The sequence below is a fragment of the Zosterops lateralis genome, assembly GCF_965231275.1.
Source record: "Zosterops lateralis genome assembly, chromosome: 26".
Classification (NCBI taxonomy): domain Eukaryota; kingdom Metazoa; phylum Chordata; class Aves; order Passeriformes; family Zosteropidae; genus Zosterops; species Zosterops lateralis.
The window spans coordinates 1,915,115-1,931,547 of NC_139786.1; the positions used below are offsets into that span (position 1 = coordinate 1,915,115).

At 54.5% G+C, this 16,433-nt stretch overlaps 1 protein-coding gene and 1 long non-coding RNA gene across 3 annotated transcripts; one reads left to right on the forward strand and one right to left on the reverse strand.

Annotated features, from left to right (window-relative positions):
• Positions 1–740: 740 nt before the first annotated feature.
• LOC310919175 lies at positions 741–4,847 on the forward strand. The gene is made up of 2 exons (XR_014591790.1): positions 741–1,435; positions 3,701–4,847. It is a non-coding gene; the product is annotated as an uncharacterized lncRNA (long non-coding RNA).
• MTCH1 (mitochondrial carrier 1) lies at positions 1,826–15,731 on the reverse strand (the record flags this gene model as incomplete). Of its 2 annotated transcripts, XM_083878383.1 has the most annotated exons (14): positions 1,826–3,215; positions 3,339–3,532; positions 3,716–6,469; positions 6,840–6,915; positions 7,601–7,668; positions 7,862–7,909; positions 8,258–8,351; positions 11,431–11,490; positions 12,215–12,266; positions 12,982–13,039; positions 13,240–13,317; positions 13,708–13,814; positions 14,230–14,314; positions 15,570–15,731. In XM_083878383.1, the coding sequence occupies 12 exons, from the start codon at positions 15,729–15,731 to the stop codon at positions 6,395–6,397; spliced, it is 963 nt and encodes a 320-aa protein (XP_083734509.1). In that variant the 3' UTR covers positions 1,826–3,215; positions 3,339–3,532; positions 3,716–6,394. The 2 variants fall into 2 exon arrangements, with proteins under 2 accessions (XP_083734509.1, XP_083734508.1); XM_083878382.1 differs by having other exon boundaries at positions 1,826–3,532.
• Positions 15,732–16,433: the final 702 nt, after the last annotated feature.

Below are 16,433 nucleotides of genomic sequence, written 5' to 3' on the forward strand. Positions count from 1 at the left end.
CCTGGATGCCAGGCTCCATCCGAACGAGACACCCAAGGCCAAGGGAGGCTGGCACAAAGGCGAGCTGGCAGGAATTCCTGCACTCGGAGCCGCGCGCCTGCGGGACGAGCCCGCCGCCTCCCAAAAAACCAACCTCCGACACCGCCCGCTCCGGAAAGTTGCCCCATCAGCCTCGAAAACGCCCCACGAGGCTCAAGCATAGGGTGGAAAAAAAGGACAAGGGGAGGGAAAAAACACCAAAGACCCCTCTTTGCATCGATGCAGGTTAAACAAAAGGCCTGGGGAGGTGGATTATTTTTTTGCCGCCCTCCCCATGCTCCTTTTCCCGCCTTCCCATCCTTCTCCTCCCTCCTCTCGTCCTCCATGGTTGTTTCCCTCGCCCGCCACCCCGGCGTCCAGGCAGAAATAAGCCCTTGGCTCCCTCCTTCATGGTTTTAGCACGACAGGAGGTGGTGGGTTCTTGAGTAGGAACACACACACCCAACGCGAGAGGGACTCGATGGGGGCAGGATAAAAAGAGGACAAAAAATAGATATACACACATACAAACAACAACCCACCCGCCATGGAGGACGGTTGGGAGCAGTTGCTGCCGAGGGTGGCAGATTGGGGGTGGTTTGGGTGCCAGGGGGTATTTTTGGCCTTATTTCGCTGCTGCCCGAGCACCTGGGTCGTGCCGATTGTAAAAGGGAGTCACAGCGGGTTGGGGAAGGGAGCGGAGGGGGGGCAGCTGGGGTTGGTAGCTCTGCTGGGGAGATGCCAAAAAACCAAAACAAAACACGTTTTCATTTTGTCTGCACCAGCCTGGGCGCAGGCGAGCACGGGAGAGAGGGAGGGAGAGGGAGGCGCACGCCAACAGAAAGGCGCCGTGCTCAGACGCGGGCCTGCGGCCACGTCCCTCCGCAGCCGCCCCAGCAGCCCTTCCCGCTCCCTCGTCCCCCTCTCCTCCCTGCCCACCCGCCTTCGCCTGCCAAGTCCGAGTTGGCACGGCTCCCTCGGCTGCGCCGAACAAAGCCGTCACCCATCCCCGAGCCGGAGCTGACAGTAAGCAAAGTGACAGGCGCATCTTCCGCATGTTAATCCAAACGGCGAGAAGGCGAGCGAGCGGCTGAGGCCCCCCCCGTGCCATGCACACACACAACACCCCCCCGGCCACCGAGCAACCCACCCCACCCTTGGCACCCGACGGCCCCGGTGGCCTCGTGCAGGGATGGCGAGGCCCCCTCCGGCAGGAGCACCGAAGGCTCCTGGTCGGCGAGGTTTAAATCGAGCCGAAGCCCTGCTCGGCGGGCAAACGAGGCCACTCGGCATCTGCTGTACCTGTTCCCGCTGCCTTCATCTCGCCTTGGAACCGTGACAAGAGCGCACTCGCCTCTGGTGGGCTCTCAAAGCCGCGGGTCTGTAACCCTTTGCAGGAAGTTGGCACCGATCCCAGGTAGGACTTTACTCCCCGGCTCTCGCTCTCTCCCCCCACCTCCGCCTCTCGCTCCCTCCCCTCCGTTCCCCCACCCATCCTGTCCCTTGGGCCCCTCTTGCGTCCCCCAAAACGCCACCCGGCACCCGCTCCCCCTGTGCTGCTCACCCGCCTCGTTGGCCGGGGGTAGCGTGGGGGGCTGCTGGGCGCCCACCGAGCCCTCGTGCCCACCGCCCTTGCACACACATACCCTGGAAGGATGAACTGGGCAAGACAGAGAACAACAACTTCCTGCTCTGGCTCCCTAAAACGCCTGTTTCCACGCAGGGGTTAGGCAGCGCGGCGAGACGGGGGGAGCTGGGAGGAGGTTTGGGGGTTTGTCGTCATTGAACCAGGCTTTTTTTCTTTTCCTCTTTTTTTTTTTTTTTTCCTTTTTTTCTTCTCCCCCCCCCCTGTTTTTTTTTTTTTTAGCCTTTTTTCTATTTTTCCTGCCTTTTTTCCCTTTTTTTTAATGCCTTTTTTTTTTTTTTTTTTGAAACATATTTTTGCCCTGCAGTCCAAACCCAACGAGAAGGGAAAGGAGGGGAAGAGAAATCAAATGGGAAGAGAATAGCTCCAAGTCGGCAGGACAATGCACGGGAAACGGGGAGATTAGCGTAGCTCTCGAAATCCATCACGCCCGCCCCGTTTCTGAACCAAACCGTTCGCCCCCGCGCCTCGTCTTTTTTAATTCTCCCAGCTCCTGAATTATTCCAGTCCATGAGCGGGAGGGGAGCGCACAGTCCGGAGTCCCTCAGAGCTGCCAAGAGCATTGCAACAGGAAAGAAAGGAAGCAGGAGAGGGAGAGCCAGGCAGAGCCCTCACAATCGAGCAGCGAGAAGAGCAAGGAAAAATTAACATCCAATTAGTGCCGTGTTTAACGAGGGAGACAGAGGCTGCTGTTGTTTTATTGCCCTGTTCTTTTCAGGCGCATCTGACAGGCAGCAGGGAAGGCACTCCTGCTCTGAGTGACGTCATCATATTTTATTTTTTAATTATTTCCCCCCCCCTCCCCTTTCCTCCCCCGTCTTTCCTTCTCTAAGTTTCGCACAGATCTCGGCAACTCAGCCAAGGAAATTTGGGACTTTCTCTCATTCAAGCCACCAGCTCCCCCCTCCATCTCCAGCCTTCTCCCCCCCATCCACCGACAGCAACCCCGGAAAAACAACAGCGCCAACCCACCCCAAAGTCTTTGTTCTTCCAAAAAGAAAAAAAGAAAAAGGAGGGAAGAAGAAAAAAATCAGCGTTGGGATGAGAGCTGGAGGAGGTTTCTCCGTTGTGCGTCCGAGTGTGTGCGTGCGGCGGCCGCTCCCTCTCCCGTCCCTCTCCCCAGACGTTTCGCTCGCCTTGTAAAACTTTGCTGCTTGTGACGCTGCTCCGGCCTCCTCTGGCAGCCTGACAAGAGCCGCCCGGGCCGCAGAGCTCAGGCTGCTTTTCAGGGAGAAACTCCATTCCGAGGGAGGGGAGAATTCGCGTGTTTGCGGCGAGGGCCGGAGCCTCGAGCCAGGGCCGCAGCCACGGCGATGCCGACCCTCGCCACGCCAGCCTGGCCTGGGGTCACAGCAGGGGGAGAGGGGCTGAGTTTGAAGCTGGGGAGACTTTCCCCCTCCTGTTTCTCCCCTGGGATGGGGGCCCAGAGTGGTCTAAGTGCTAAGGGAGGTGTGCAGGGGTCACGTCTCGGCTGACCTTGTGCTGCCACCTCTTCCCCGAAAGACCCAGATCCCATCAGGGTGGGATAAAACTCTCCCTGGGAGTGCTCCCCCTAGGAGGGAACAGGGCAGCTCAGTGTAGGGGGATTTGAGGGAATTTACCCTAAAAAAAAAGCCCACAGCAGGCAAGCAGGAGCATGGAAAGCAGCTTCCCCACATCCTTCCCATCCTCTTACCAGCCGAGTGATGGATGGAGTGTTCACGGTCAGTATGGCAGGTCAGGCTGCTGCACTGAGCTTTGTCCCCGTGCTCCTTGTGGCCTCTTCCCCTTGCTTCCAGGCAGGATTTCTCTTATCCAGGGGGGAATCCATGAGAACCCAGCTCTTCTGTAATCCCCCATTTCGTGTGAAGGCCATCCCAGGGGATGGGGCTGTGTGAAGACAGGGACACATCAAGGGCCACTGTGCTGCTGGTGCCTGGGTCCAGTCCAAGTGTCCCCACCCTGAGCGTTTCCTGGCACCACCACCCCGGCAGCAGGATCTCCTCTGTGAGGGTTAGTATTTTTTACATATATATATATATTTCTTTTTTTTTTAAGGAATTATTTGCCTACGTGGAGCTCGGCGCTGCAGGAGAACAGAGCAAACAGCCTTATCGAGGGCAGCTGTGCCACAGGGCACTTCCTCATGCGTGGCTGTGAGATGGGGCCCTCCATGGCTGCAGGGGAGGGCTGCCCTTCTCCCTGGCCTTCCCACTGACCAGACACCAGGGAGACACCAGGCACCATCCAGGCATCGGGAGAGCTCTTGGGGATGTTTCTCTCCTGCCTCCATGGCCAGGAAAGGGTTTGGACTGAACTGAAGGGTCTTCAGCAGGACGGCTCTGCAGGGGAGGATGGAACATTGGCTCTGAGCTCAGCTGCATTTCCCTGGGCACAAAAGGCTCATCTCGCTGCTTCCCAGATCCTGCCAGACTCGAGCAACCAAGCCCAGCAGAGAGACAGACCAGCCTTGACCTGAGATTCCCTCTCCTGGCTGCTGTCGCTGCCTCCCTTCTCCCTGGGGCAGCGGGGAGCAGATGAGGCCAAAGTCCCGGCAATCTCGGTTTTCCACTGGAGGCTGATAAACGGCGCGGGCACGAACGGCAGCGATCCCCACCCAGCCTGGCTTTGTGCAGGAGAGTCAATATTTAAACCAGAGTTTGTTTCCTGGGCAGACAAAGGAGCGCCAGTGGGAGAAACCTCCGGCTCCATCCTGGGCACCAGACCCAAACCTCCTCCTCCTCCACTCCTGCATTTGTTCTCCTCACCACAAGGTGGTCCCTCCCTAACACCCTGGATTCTCTCTCCTGTGGGAATGGGCTCCATCCCCTTTAGCTGGGATACCTGCAGGGCCAGGCACTGACTAATGGGTAGCAGCAATTCAAGGGACAGGGATGCCCAGCCAGGGTTTGGGTTGTCTCCTTGCCTGCTCCTGGTGCAGACATTTGTCCTTGTGGTGGGACCCCTCAAATGAAGCATGGGACAAGAAGAATCAGAGGTAGAAAAATAGGTGAGGAAATACTCCATCATCTTTTAAATAGCCGTTTTAGCCCCTGATTTGGAGAAAAGACCAAAGGAAGTGTCTGTCTTAAACTGAAACCTTCCCTGAGGGAGCACATTATGCAGGAAAAAAAAAAAAAAACAACACCACCCACCAAAAAAAAAAGAAAAAAAAAAAAAAAAAAAGAAAAAAAAAAAAAAAGAACACCCAATAGTTGTTTTATAACTGTATTTTGGAGCATAATTAAATCCTCTTTGAAATCATCTCTGGTGTTAGGGAACAGGTCCATGCATTATTTAACTGTAACACAAACTGGGAGCGAGGGAGGACAGACAGGACTGACTCCACGACACCGAAGGGAGCTGGGTGGGGGCTGCCAGTCCCAGCACGTACCACCACTGTCCTGCAAGCCCTGCCTGGGCTGCGCATCCACCCTGCCTGCTGGAAAAAAAATCCCTTGTGATGGCAGGTCCCCAGAGGACCAGGATGAGATGGGATCCCAGCTGCTGCTGTTGCTGCTGCAGCACATGGGAACCTCTTCCCAGGGAGTGCAGCATCACCTCTGTGCAAAAGACTGCTTCGTGGGGAATTAAAACAAGGGAAAATCTGCCTGGCTGCCATCACAGCACAGACTGGTGCAAAGAAACTCTTGTCTGGGGAGCTGAGCATCAATCCTGCCCTGGTGCAACTGGTGAGCTCTGCTACACACAGAGCCAGCCGTGCCCCACTGAGCACCAGGAGCCTTCAACTCTGATGCCTCACAAGCCTTTGGCCAGCTCCAGGTGTATCCCTGCAGTGCAGACAGCCCTGGATGGCTGCCCCTGCTGCAGAAGAGCCCTTTGTGTGCAGCTCTCAGATCCCAGTGGCTCCATCAGTGACAGGAGCAGGAGCCAAGCAGGGCTGGGAGATGCCCCTGGGTGCAGCCAGGCCAGTCCAGCCCAGCACCTGCCTCCCCTGAGAGCGTGTGCAGGCTGCCTGCCCAGCCCACAGCTCTGCTGGGTGTATCCTAAACATTCCATGACTGAAATCCTGCCCAAAGCAGCACCACTGGCAGCACAGAGCCCTTCCCAAGGGTTCTCTCTTTGGCCACATCCCATCACTGCCCTGAGCTGGGCTGGACCTGTCTCTTTGGGACTCTGCTGTTCTTTGTAGTGGGACACTGTTTCCCTTCCCTGTTTTGATCCTATAATTTCCTTTTCATGCCCATGGGAGGTGGGATGCTCCTGGGTGTTCAGGTACCCTCAAACCTTAAATACAGATGCCAGGTTGACCTTGCCCAGGTTGAGCTACCTGCCAGGCAAAAGTGCTCTCTCCAGAAAGGACAAGGCAGGAGGCTGTCACCTGGCATAACCTTTCCAGGGAGGTGACCTTGGAACTCCTGCTGCTTCCCAGCTCAGGCAGAACAAAGCAGTCTTTTGTCCCTGCAGCTCATGGCTGGCTCCTTTAGTACCTGGGCATTTTCTGGATTCCTGGACTTCCTCAGCAACTCCAGGGCTACAGCCTGGACCAAAGGGACAATGCCTTTCTGCTCTCTCTGCTACACATCCCAGTCGAGATAGTCATGAGGATGGAGCTTTGGTCCAGCTGGAGCCTGAAGCCACATGTCCAGAAGTCTGTTGCTGGCCTTGCTGGAGAGGAGGTGTCAGTTCTGGCACCGTGGACTTTGGATCAGAAAATAGAAATATACAGATATCGAAACAAGCTTGGGGTTTCTTGAGGAGTCCGAGTTGAAAGCTCTCCCTGCCGAGGCGTCAGTTGACGGGGAAGGAGGCGGCCGGGATGGAGGCCCTGCGGAACAGGAGGCTGGAGCCACGGAACAGCTGCCCCTGAGGAGGAGAGCCCGGGGTCAGGGCAGCCTGAGACCTGCCCAGGGACACCCTGGGCTGCTCTGCAGCACAAAGTGAGGTCCCAGCCCTGTGGGTGTGCTGAAGCTGGGCATTTCCCCCAGGGGTGACAGATGCAGAGGGGCACAGACTCTGCTGTGTGCAATGCACGGGCTAAAAGCTCACAGGCTGCAAGCTCAGGGTGTGCAGTGGGCAGAGCAGCACTGCCATGCTGGTACCAGTGCCAGAGCTGGAGGGAGAGAAGCAGGCTAGAGCACAGCAAGGATGCAGCACAGGCACTTTTGGGGAATGCTGGAGATTTGGGGAAGGAGCAGAGGGAGCCCAAAGCCCAGTGTGTGCCCTGCTCCCTCACCTGAGCACTGAGGTACCTCCAGCAGTGGATCCAGGATGCAAAGACAGGAGCGTAGGGAGGGAGGCCGGCGCGCAACCTGCACAGCAACAGGGAACAGCTGAGCTGGATGTGTCACCTTACCCACACAGGTAACAAAAGAGCAGCAGGAAGTGTGAACGAGGACACGGGGACAGTGTCCACACCGGGCTGGCAGCCAAGTGACAGCTCGTTATTTACATGTAGCCGATCTGTAATTTAATTACCCCTGGAGTGCACCAACAAGGAGCATTACCTGGAGACGTGCAAAGTCCAGGACCGTATCTACACCTTTAAAAGCCAGCAGATACTGAGAAAACACCACAGCAGACTTGGATCCCATCCCGTTCCCATGAGCACAAACGCAGAAGACTTGCAGCAGTGCGATTGGGAAGGCAAGCTTGGTCCTGCTCCTGTCTGCTCCCCTGGCTGCAATAAGAGCTCTGCTTCCCTTGTGCTGCTCCCTGGAGCCCTTTGATCCCTGTGCCTCCAGCTTAGCTCAGATCCGACCACACCACCACAACTCTCCCGATTTCTCACCACCTGAGCTTTTCTGCTGCTTATGTCTGTGCCCTCTGATCTAAAATTATAAGCAACCTGGGACAGGAAACGAGCCAGCTCTGCGAGGTGCCACAGAGTTTACGGGGCTGTAGGAAAGCTTTACGGTCGTTAGCAGCCCATTCAGACAACAAGGGGCTGCGAGAAAGGAAGGGGAAAAGCTTTAGATCTCAGTGTGAAGGACATACCCACAGTTGTTCACTGCCATGAGATCTCCCACGAGAAGGAACGGGTAGGTCAGCATGCTCACAGCGATCTGAAAGGACAGAAAAACCAGCGGCCTCTCTAACGCTCCCCGTGTCAAAATCGCTATTTCCAGTTTTTGCATGTTAGCAGAGTTATCCTTGGATAAGGGATGTCACATACAGACCAGGCTGTGCCCCCAGAGCACAAACTCTCAGCCCAGAGGTGGCAGGAGGAGAGGAAAGGACAGGCAGCTGTCTACATACCCCCATCACGAATTTGGTGTAGCTCCGGATCACCGATGCCTGGCTGAACTGCAGAGAGAAACCAAAGGTGTTGTAGAGCAGGGGGATGACACCAGCCTGGCACTGTCGTTATGTGACACTCCCTGAGCCTGAGACGAGGGGCAAGGGGCAGGGGATGAGGCAGAAAGCAACAGGAGAGCAGCTGTATTCCAGCTGGGAGTCTGGGAAGGCATTTGCTGTCAACTGTGATCCCCCAAAGTGCAGGTGAAGTACAGCCCTGAGCACCTCCAGCACCCTCACAGGGACATCCCCAAAGCCTGGGGTCTGTATTAAATCAGCTCCTGCTCCCCAGTAACTCCTTCCCACTGCAGGTGCTTGGTCCAGACCCCAAACCCTCCCTCAGGCACTTCCACTCACGTTGTCATCCACTGCGTAGGTGTTGATGAAGTGAGCCAGGAGGTTGCAGCACCAGAGGAAGATGACATCCCCCAGGATGTGAGGGACTAACCCACTGCAAGGGCAAAAGGAGGGATGTGAGGTGCAGGAGAGTCCCAGTGCCACCTCCCGAGGTGCCCAGCCCTCCTCTCCTCCATCAGCTCAGAGGAACTCCACTCCCCCAAAATGAAATTTTTACTTTGGGAGGAGCTGAAAAGGGAGATTTCAGGGAAGAGCTCTCTCAGCCTTCAAACTTGGTACTACACGTGCTGCTCTGGCTGTTTTTGGGATCCATTTTTTGGGTGTGACTCAAGTCCCTTTGTTCCATCCCAAATCCCTTCCTAGCCCAACTCCTGCTGAGAAACCCAAGGGAGACAGAGATAAAGCCATTTCCATTTCTGAAGATGCTCTTTTGGATGCAGATTGAGAAGTTCATCTCTTTGTTGAATCTCCCTTCTTTTAGAAATCAAAATGAGAGGGGTTGTTCCTGCACAACCTGCTCCACTGAGAAGTGGGGGAAACTAGGGGAACACTCAGGTCCCTCTGATTTTTCTCAGTCCCTGCTGCCCCCAGGAGCCCAGCTCTTTGGTTAATGCCTCCCACTGACACACTGGAGCTCCCAGCAGCACCAGCACCCTCAGCTTTTGCAAATAATGGCACTAAAACTTTAACAAAATGTTCCAGAGGGTTTCTCTGGTTTGTTGGTGCCTCTGCAGCATCTGCTGCACCAGTGCAGGGTTTCCTTCTTTTGCAGGGGTTGTTCCACTGCAAAAGGATCCAGGTGTGTGTCAAACCTGTGTTTCACCAGCAGATGTGGTCAGTTCTGAAAAGGAGCCTGTCAAGAGCCACAGGAGTGTTTGCTGAGCTGGAAAGAGCCACCTCCAAGCACATAAATCTGAGTCATTTGTTTCTTCCCAAACACAACGCTGCCTCCTCAGAGCAAGGGACCAGTTTGTTTCCTGCTGTGGTGGCTGCAGCAGCAGAGCAGCAACTGGGACTGGTTTTGGGAACAACCTGTGCATTGTTAAGGCCCCAGAAGCTCTGGGGATGCAGCTGAAGTCTCAGGGGCCAGGCACAGCAGAAACCTTCAAGAGAAGATTCACTGGCTTCAAAGATGTGTGTGATACATGAGAGCAGCAGGCAGGACAAAGAAATCAAAGCTCTCTGGCCCCAGAGAGATGTTCTGCTTTGTGTTTGGCTTTCAGCCTTTGTAAAAACCATCCTTTCTCTAACTCAAAGTTAAGTCTGAAGCTCCTGAGCTGCTGCAGGTACAACAGAGCTTAATGAAGTCCAGAAGCAAAGGGCTGGGCCAGGGCAGCTCCATAAGGAAAACCTCACCCAACTGTTGATAGACTCAGACTGTTTATTCCACTTCCAACAAGGATCCCTGTCTCCTCTCCAAGGTAACAACAGCTGCTGGCCCTGAGCTGGATGACTGGAAACCAGGGTTCTGAGAGCTGCAGAAAGAACTAAAAAAAGGCAACAGGCCAAAGGTATCAGGAGGGAAAACCCCTCCTGGAATTCCAGCGCCGCCTTTACTACTATTGACATAAAAAAGTGAGTGCTGCAATTCTCACACCTGCTGAGATATCCAAGATCTGACCTGGGAATATTGTTGGAAGATGATGAAAAGCTGGAACTGCAGCAGGCAGAGGAGGAAGCCTGAATGATGAACAGTGATGTGACCCAATGGCAGAAACCCCAGTGCAAGGGACCTGGGACAAGCCATCCTTGAGCTGACCAGGCCCAGCAGTTCTGGAGCTCAGGGAAGACCTTCCTGGGGTGTAGATATGAGGGGAAGGGAGATAAATCCATCCTTGAAAAGTCTTTATCTCTAGCCAGGCACACACCCAGAGAATATGTTCCACTGTTATTGCTGGGGGTGGTTATAAGGTCATGAGAAACAAGTGCACTGCCATGATTTTAGGGCTGTGGATGTGCTGGGATTGCACCAGGAGGGGCTGAGAGGAGAAAACCAGCACTTTGGTCCTTCAGATGCACTTTGTGCTCCCCTCACAGCAGTGGGATTTCCTAACAGGGTTACAGAGCATGTAGAACTTCAGAGCCCTCCTGAGACAATCTGGGTTGTGTTAAAGCCTTTCCTGTGAACTATTACATTTCATTAGGCTACCAGCAGTGTTTATTTCATGTGGATTGGAAGGGAATGTGGCAGCTCCTTTCAGATCACTTCCCTGGGAGGTGGAGGGTTGTGAGCAGCCTGCTCCAGCCATGCCCCACTCACAGGGACCATCCCAGAGGATCCTGTACTTAGTGGAGCAGGTTTGGAGCTGCACAGCTCAGCTGAGAAGCTGTGGGCTGCCAGAGGAAGAAGCAGTGACACTCAATGGGTGAGGTCTCTGCAGACTATTTCCCCTTGGGAAAGGACAGCGTGAAACTCCCCCCCGTGATTGTTTCCCTCCTCCTGATGCATTCAAGTTTCATCTGGAGGCTCATATTTTGTGACTGCAGAGCCAAAGGCATCCTGAAAACCCCTTAGTGAAATTCCAGAGCTGCCTTTACTATTATTGACATAATAAAGTGAGTTATCTCCCCACCACGAGCAGAGACAGCAGGTAGCTCTGCTTTTATGTAGATGTGAAAAAAAGAAAGGCAGGAAGCATTAATTAAGGGTTCAAGCAAAAAGGTGTCCACTAAACTTCCATTTCAGTGATGCACCAATTTGCAATGCTCTGTAAGCAGCTGGAAACACCTTTCAGCTCCTCCTGGTCCAGGCACCACCACACTCCAAGCACACAGGTAAATCTGCTCATTACAAGCACCCACAGTGCTCTGCAGAGCAATATGATGCTTATCCAGGCCCTGGCTTTCATTTCAACAAGGGATCTCATTGTTGCACTTGATCTTGGTGCCTGTTGCACAAACAAAGGCTTTAAATGGCCCTTCACTCAAACACAAAGAAGCACCAAGAGAAAAGAAAGGTAAGAAAAAAATGCAGCTTCCTCTGGGCTCTGAAGGTTTGATTGAAGATAAGATCTGGGGTAAACTTAATGGTCAAACTGGAGGTCAAAGGCACAGATTTAATCGTGGGAGTCCCTTGGTCAGACAAGGTTTCAGCTGGGGCTGGCAGAGCTGTCAGCAGAGCCATCAGCGCCTTCAGGCTATGGGAGAAAGTATTTAAACAGCAACTCACGTACACAAAGAATCCCAGGATCCCTTCTTCCTTAAATATCCTGCCAATGGCCCTGAACACACCGCTGCCAAGAAAGGAGAAGAGCTGTGAGTGTGCAGGGTTGTCCCACCTCTGCCCTGTGCACAGGCAGCCCCCAGCCATGGCAGTGCCTCCCCAGCCATCATTCCAGCAGAAGGCAGCCTGTTCTGCTTTTTCTCCTCACACCAGGCAGATTTGAGGGAAGGAAGGTCGTGTCTGTTCTCTGCCAGTCTGCAGTGACACCCGGGAGAACACCCAACCTGCACACAGCTGTTCAGTGCTGAGCTCTGTGGGTACAGATGTTGTGTGATATGGTTTGATTTGGCTGATTCTAAGCCCAAGAAGCCTGCCCTGCCTTTGGGAACTCGAGCTGGCTGTCGTGGGCTGGCTGGAATCCTGTCTACTGTGCCTCCATGTCGCTCCACAGGCAGTTTTGCCCTGCAGAGAGGCAGCTGGTACTGCAAAAAGCTTGGAAAAATTTTACAGACTAAGCAGGTCTGCAGAAAAGCTTTGTGTTATCCACTCTGCCTCCCTGCTGCCTTCCCTTTCCATTAACAGCCAAAGGAAAAAGGCAGGAGACTCACTGTGTTATCAGCAAGGGGTACAGCCCCAAACCCCCATGGGCACAAGGTGGAGCAGAGCCCAGCCTGCCCCAAGTCACCCACCCTCTGACCACAACTCAGATTCACTTTTCAGCCTCTCAAACCTCCTGGATAACCCTATTCCCCAGGCACAGGAGCACCCCTGAGACCAGGGATGGAGCCACTCACCTGTATTTGACTTCCCGGCCCACGAACTGGACCATGCAGCGCATGGAGATCACTGGGAGGAAAGAAACACAGGGCTCATAGAGAAACAAATCCAGTTCGGGTTGTGATTGATGTGAAAGAACATGAAACATAACCCTTCTGCTCTCCCTCAACTCACAGCATCTCCAGCTCCTCTCAGTGGTCATCAGCACTGCAAGACTCATTAGAAACTGGGGCCTTTCCTGAGCCTGTAAGTGGTGGGAAGGATTTCAGAGGATCACAGAGAGGTTTGGGTTGGAAGGGACCTGATAGTTCATCTTTTTTCAAACCCCGTGGAATGGACAAGGACACCTTCCACTATCCCAGGTTGCTCCAAGCCCCACTGTCCAACCTGGCCTTGGACACTTCCACAGCTGCTCTAGGCACTCTGTGCCAAGGCCTTGCCACCCTCACAGGGAAGGATTTCTTCCCAATATCCCATCTAACCCTTCCCTCTGGCAGTGGGAAGCCATTCCCTGTGTCCTGTCTCTCCATCATCCAAAGTCCCTCTCCAGCTCTCCTGGAGCCCCTTTAGGCACTGGAAAGCTGCTACTGCCCCTAACCCCAGTGGGATCTCTGGATGAGTGGGAAGAGAGAAACTCACTGCTCAGCTGTGCTAGTGCCTGAAGGCAAACCCCAGCATCAGCCTCATATGATAGAGAAGTATCAGAAGTATCATCCCCCTGAGTGAGCAGGGTTTGGGGTGATTCCCAGTCTGGAGGGGGCTCCCAGCCAGGGACAGGACTCACCGTGCAGAGGGTGTGAGACAACCCGGGACACACACTGCATCATCATCTCATGGGATGTCTGGGGAGGGAGGAGAAAACAACTGTGAGAAAAGCTGTGCTGCTCCTCCTGCATGGCCCAGGCCCTTTCTGGAAACCCATTCTGGGCCCCTCTTTTGAGATCTCTATACAGGAATAGAGGCAGGAATAGAGGCAAATCTCTCACCCACATCCCCAGGGACCTCCCCAACCACTCATTTATGGGCAATATCCATTCCTCACCTCTCTGACCACTTTCCTAAGTGAAGTTTTCACATCATCCTTGTTAGACACGTGTTCCATGTCTTCCAGTGGAAAAGCCTGAGTGGAGAGGGAAGAAACACGGTCAGAACTGACAGAGATGCTGACCCACAATGTCTGAGGACAGGGGGAAACCACAAAAAACCTTGGTCTAGATGCAAGGACAAGACAAACAGGCAGGAAGAAACACAGGAGAAGAAAGGATGGAAAGTAAAATGAAGGAATAGAGGAGTCACAAAACTGCATAGCCAAGGGGATGCCAAATCAAATTAAAATTACTTATAAATTTAAAAAATGCTTTGGGGGTAAGGGCACTGGAGGATTATTCCCTCAGGAGATGGAGAGGGATGGGTGCATCAGTCCTCCCGTGCAGCCCTGGCTGGTTGCAGGCACTTGCTGCAGTAGCAATGACCCTGCAGGTGATTAATGGAGAGAGAAGCTGACCTTTACCTTCTTCACACTCCCCCTGGTGATGGTTGATAAAGTGCTTGAGATGAGGCGAGGAGTCAGGCCACGGAAGAGGCCCCTTTTCCCATCCACTTCCACGATGTGTCTGGCTGGGTGGGACAACACCAGGCTGCTGTCAGTCGGGAAGGGGAACAATGCATGGAGAGCACCCCAAAACCAGCCCCAGGGTTCAGCTGAAAACACACCAGGCTCAGCTCAGCACTGCAGCCTCTCCACGGCCCCACAGTAAGTGATTCATTGTAACAGTGCTGAATAAACTTCATTCCGGAGGATAAGAGTTGTTACTCTCTGTCATCTGCCTAATCTGGAAGGACAGCTCCAATATTTTGGGCTACTTTTTTTGCCTTTTGATGGTTTTGCTCACCTGGAAGGGCTCCAAGGCAGTTTGGACTGAATCAGGCAGTTCAGTCCCCAGCTGGGGGGCAGCTCAGCCTGCCTGGCAGCTCCCAGCCCCGATTCCCTGAGGGCAGGGCCTCCTGCTGGCAGGGAGGGACAGTCACTCACCGTAGGTGAAGAAGCCGGGCAGGTACAGGACTTTCCTTCCCAGCACATTTCTGCCAATGGTTGGAGGTAGAGGCTCATGGCCAACCTGAGGGAGAAACCTCGTGAGCAGGTCTGTGTTCTGGTGTTCCCAAAGTCCCTGGGATGAACAGGATTGATCCCAGCATCCCCCTGTCATTCTCAGGCACTGCCTTCCTTATTTTATGGGGTCCCTAGGTTACAGGGCATCCTCCACCCTCCTGTTTTAGGGGGTCCCTGTTACTGGAAGGGTCTTGGGGTTTCCTATCCCTCCTTATATGGGAGGCCTCATGGCAGAGGGATCATTTTATAGGGGTTCTCAGATTGCTGGGTGTCCCTATTCCCTATTCCCCATCATAGGAGGGGTCCCAATGCTCCACTGCAAAGGAGCCCTCACTGTACAGGGGGCCTCACCCCTCCATTATATAGTGTCCCCTATTCCCTGTTTAGGGTATCCCTGTTGTAGAAGGCATTCTCATCCTCCTATTATACAGGACCCCATTTTTATATAGGGCCTGCCTGTGTAAAGGGGACCCCATCCCCTTACATATGGGGGACTCCATTTCCCAGGAGTTCTACAACTGTTCAGGGGGTCCCGTTATAATGGAGGGGCTGTTTATGCAGTGACCCCCCCCAGTACATGGAGCATACACAGGGGCACAAAACAGGAATCCCATTACACTGGGGTCCTGATCCCCCATCACACACAGGGACTCCATCCCCTTACACATTGGGGTCCCCCATTCTATAGGTGCCCCCTATCCTATAGGTGTCCCCATAGGACAGTGGTAACAGGGGGCCTGTACATACTGTAAATATAACCCCAGCACACGGGGGTTTCCATAGGGGTACTATGCTGGAATCCACCTCCTCCCGTTAAACTGAGGTCCCGATCCCTTGTTACCTACTGGGACCCCATCCCCTTACATACACTGAGGTTCCCCATCCTATAGCTGCCCCCATAGCACAGTAGGTCCCACTGTAACGGGACATACTGTAATTATAACCCCAGCACATGGGGGTTTCCACAGGGACACTATACAGGAATCCACCTCCCCCATAATACTGGGGTCCCCACCCTCATTATCCACTGAGACCCCATCCCCTTACATACCCTGAGGTCCTCCATCCTATAGATGCCCCCATGGCACAGAGGGCCCCGTCACACGGGTTAGGGCTGCACACCCAGTGCCCCCCAGCTCACTGAGGCCTCCATAGCAGCATTACCCATTATCCCGTTATCCTAAAATCGCGACTCCCGTTACACACGGGATCCCCACTCCCACACCATCCCCCTGCTCCCCCCCATTCCCCACTAGCGGAACCTGCACGAGCAGCTTGACGTAGAGCAGGGGGTGGCTGGCGGCGGCGAGCCCCGCGCCCAGCAGCACGAACAGCCCCTCGGCGCCCTCAGCGCCCGCCGCCTCCGCCGCGCCCCCGCCAGGCGGCGACAGCGGCTCCGGGGGCAGCGCCGCCATGGCCGCCATGGCCCCCGCGCGTCACCGGCCGCCACCACCGCGGCTCTGAGCGGGGGGGGACAGAGGAGGGAGGAACCATTGCGGAGAGGGGAATGGGGGGGGATCGGTGTGAGGGGAGGTGATGGCGATGGCGGGAAAGGAAGGAGGGACAGCGGTGAGGGGATAAGGGGGTTTAGGGGTTTGCGGAGTTGGCTGTCGGTGCCTGACGGGGTTTGGGGAAAGGGGAAAGAGAAAAGAGGACAAGAATTGAAGAGGGAGAGAGAAGGAAGGAAGGAGAAAACGAGGGAGGGAGGGAGGGAGGGAGGGAGGGAGGGAGGGAGGGAGGGAGGGAGGGAGGGAGGGAGGGAGGGAGGGAGGGAGGGAAGGAAGGAAGGAAGGAAGGAAGGAAGGAAGGAAGGAAGGAAGGAAGGAAGGAAGGAAGGAAGGAAGGAAGGAAGGAAGGAAGGAAGGAAGGAAGGAAGGAAGGAAGGAAGGAAGGAAGGAAGGAAGGAAGGAAGGAAGGAAGGAAGGAAGGAAGGAAGGAAGGAAGGAAGGAAGGAAGGAAGGAAGGAAGGAAGGAAGGAAGGAAGGAAGGAAGGAAGGAAGGAAGGAAGGAAGGAAGGAAGGAAGGAAGGAAGGAAGGAAGGAAGGAAGGAAGGAAGGAAGGAAGGAAGGAAGGAAGGAAGGAAGGAAGGAAACCCCAAAAATACAAGGAAAAGAGGAAAAAGGAAA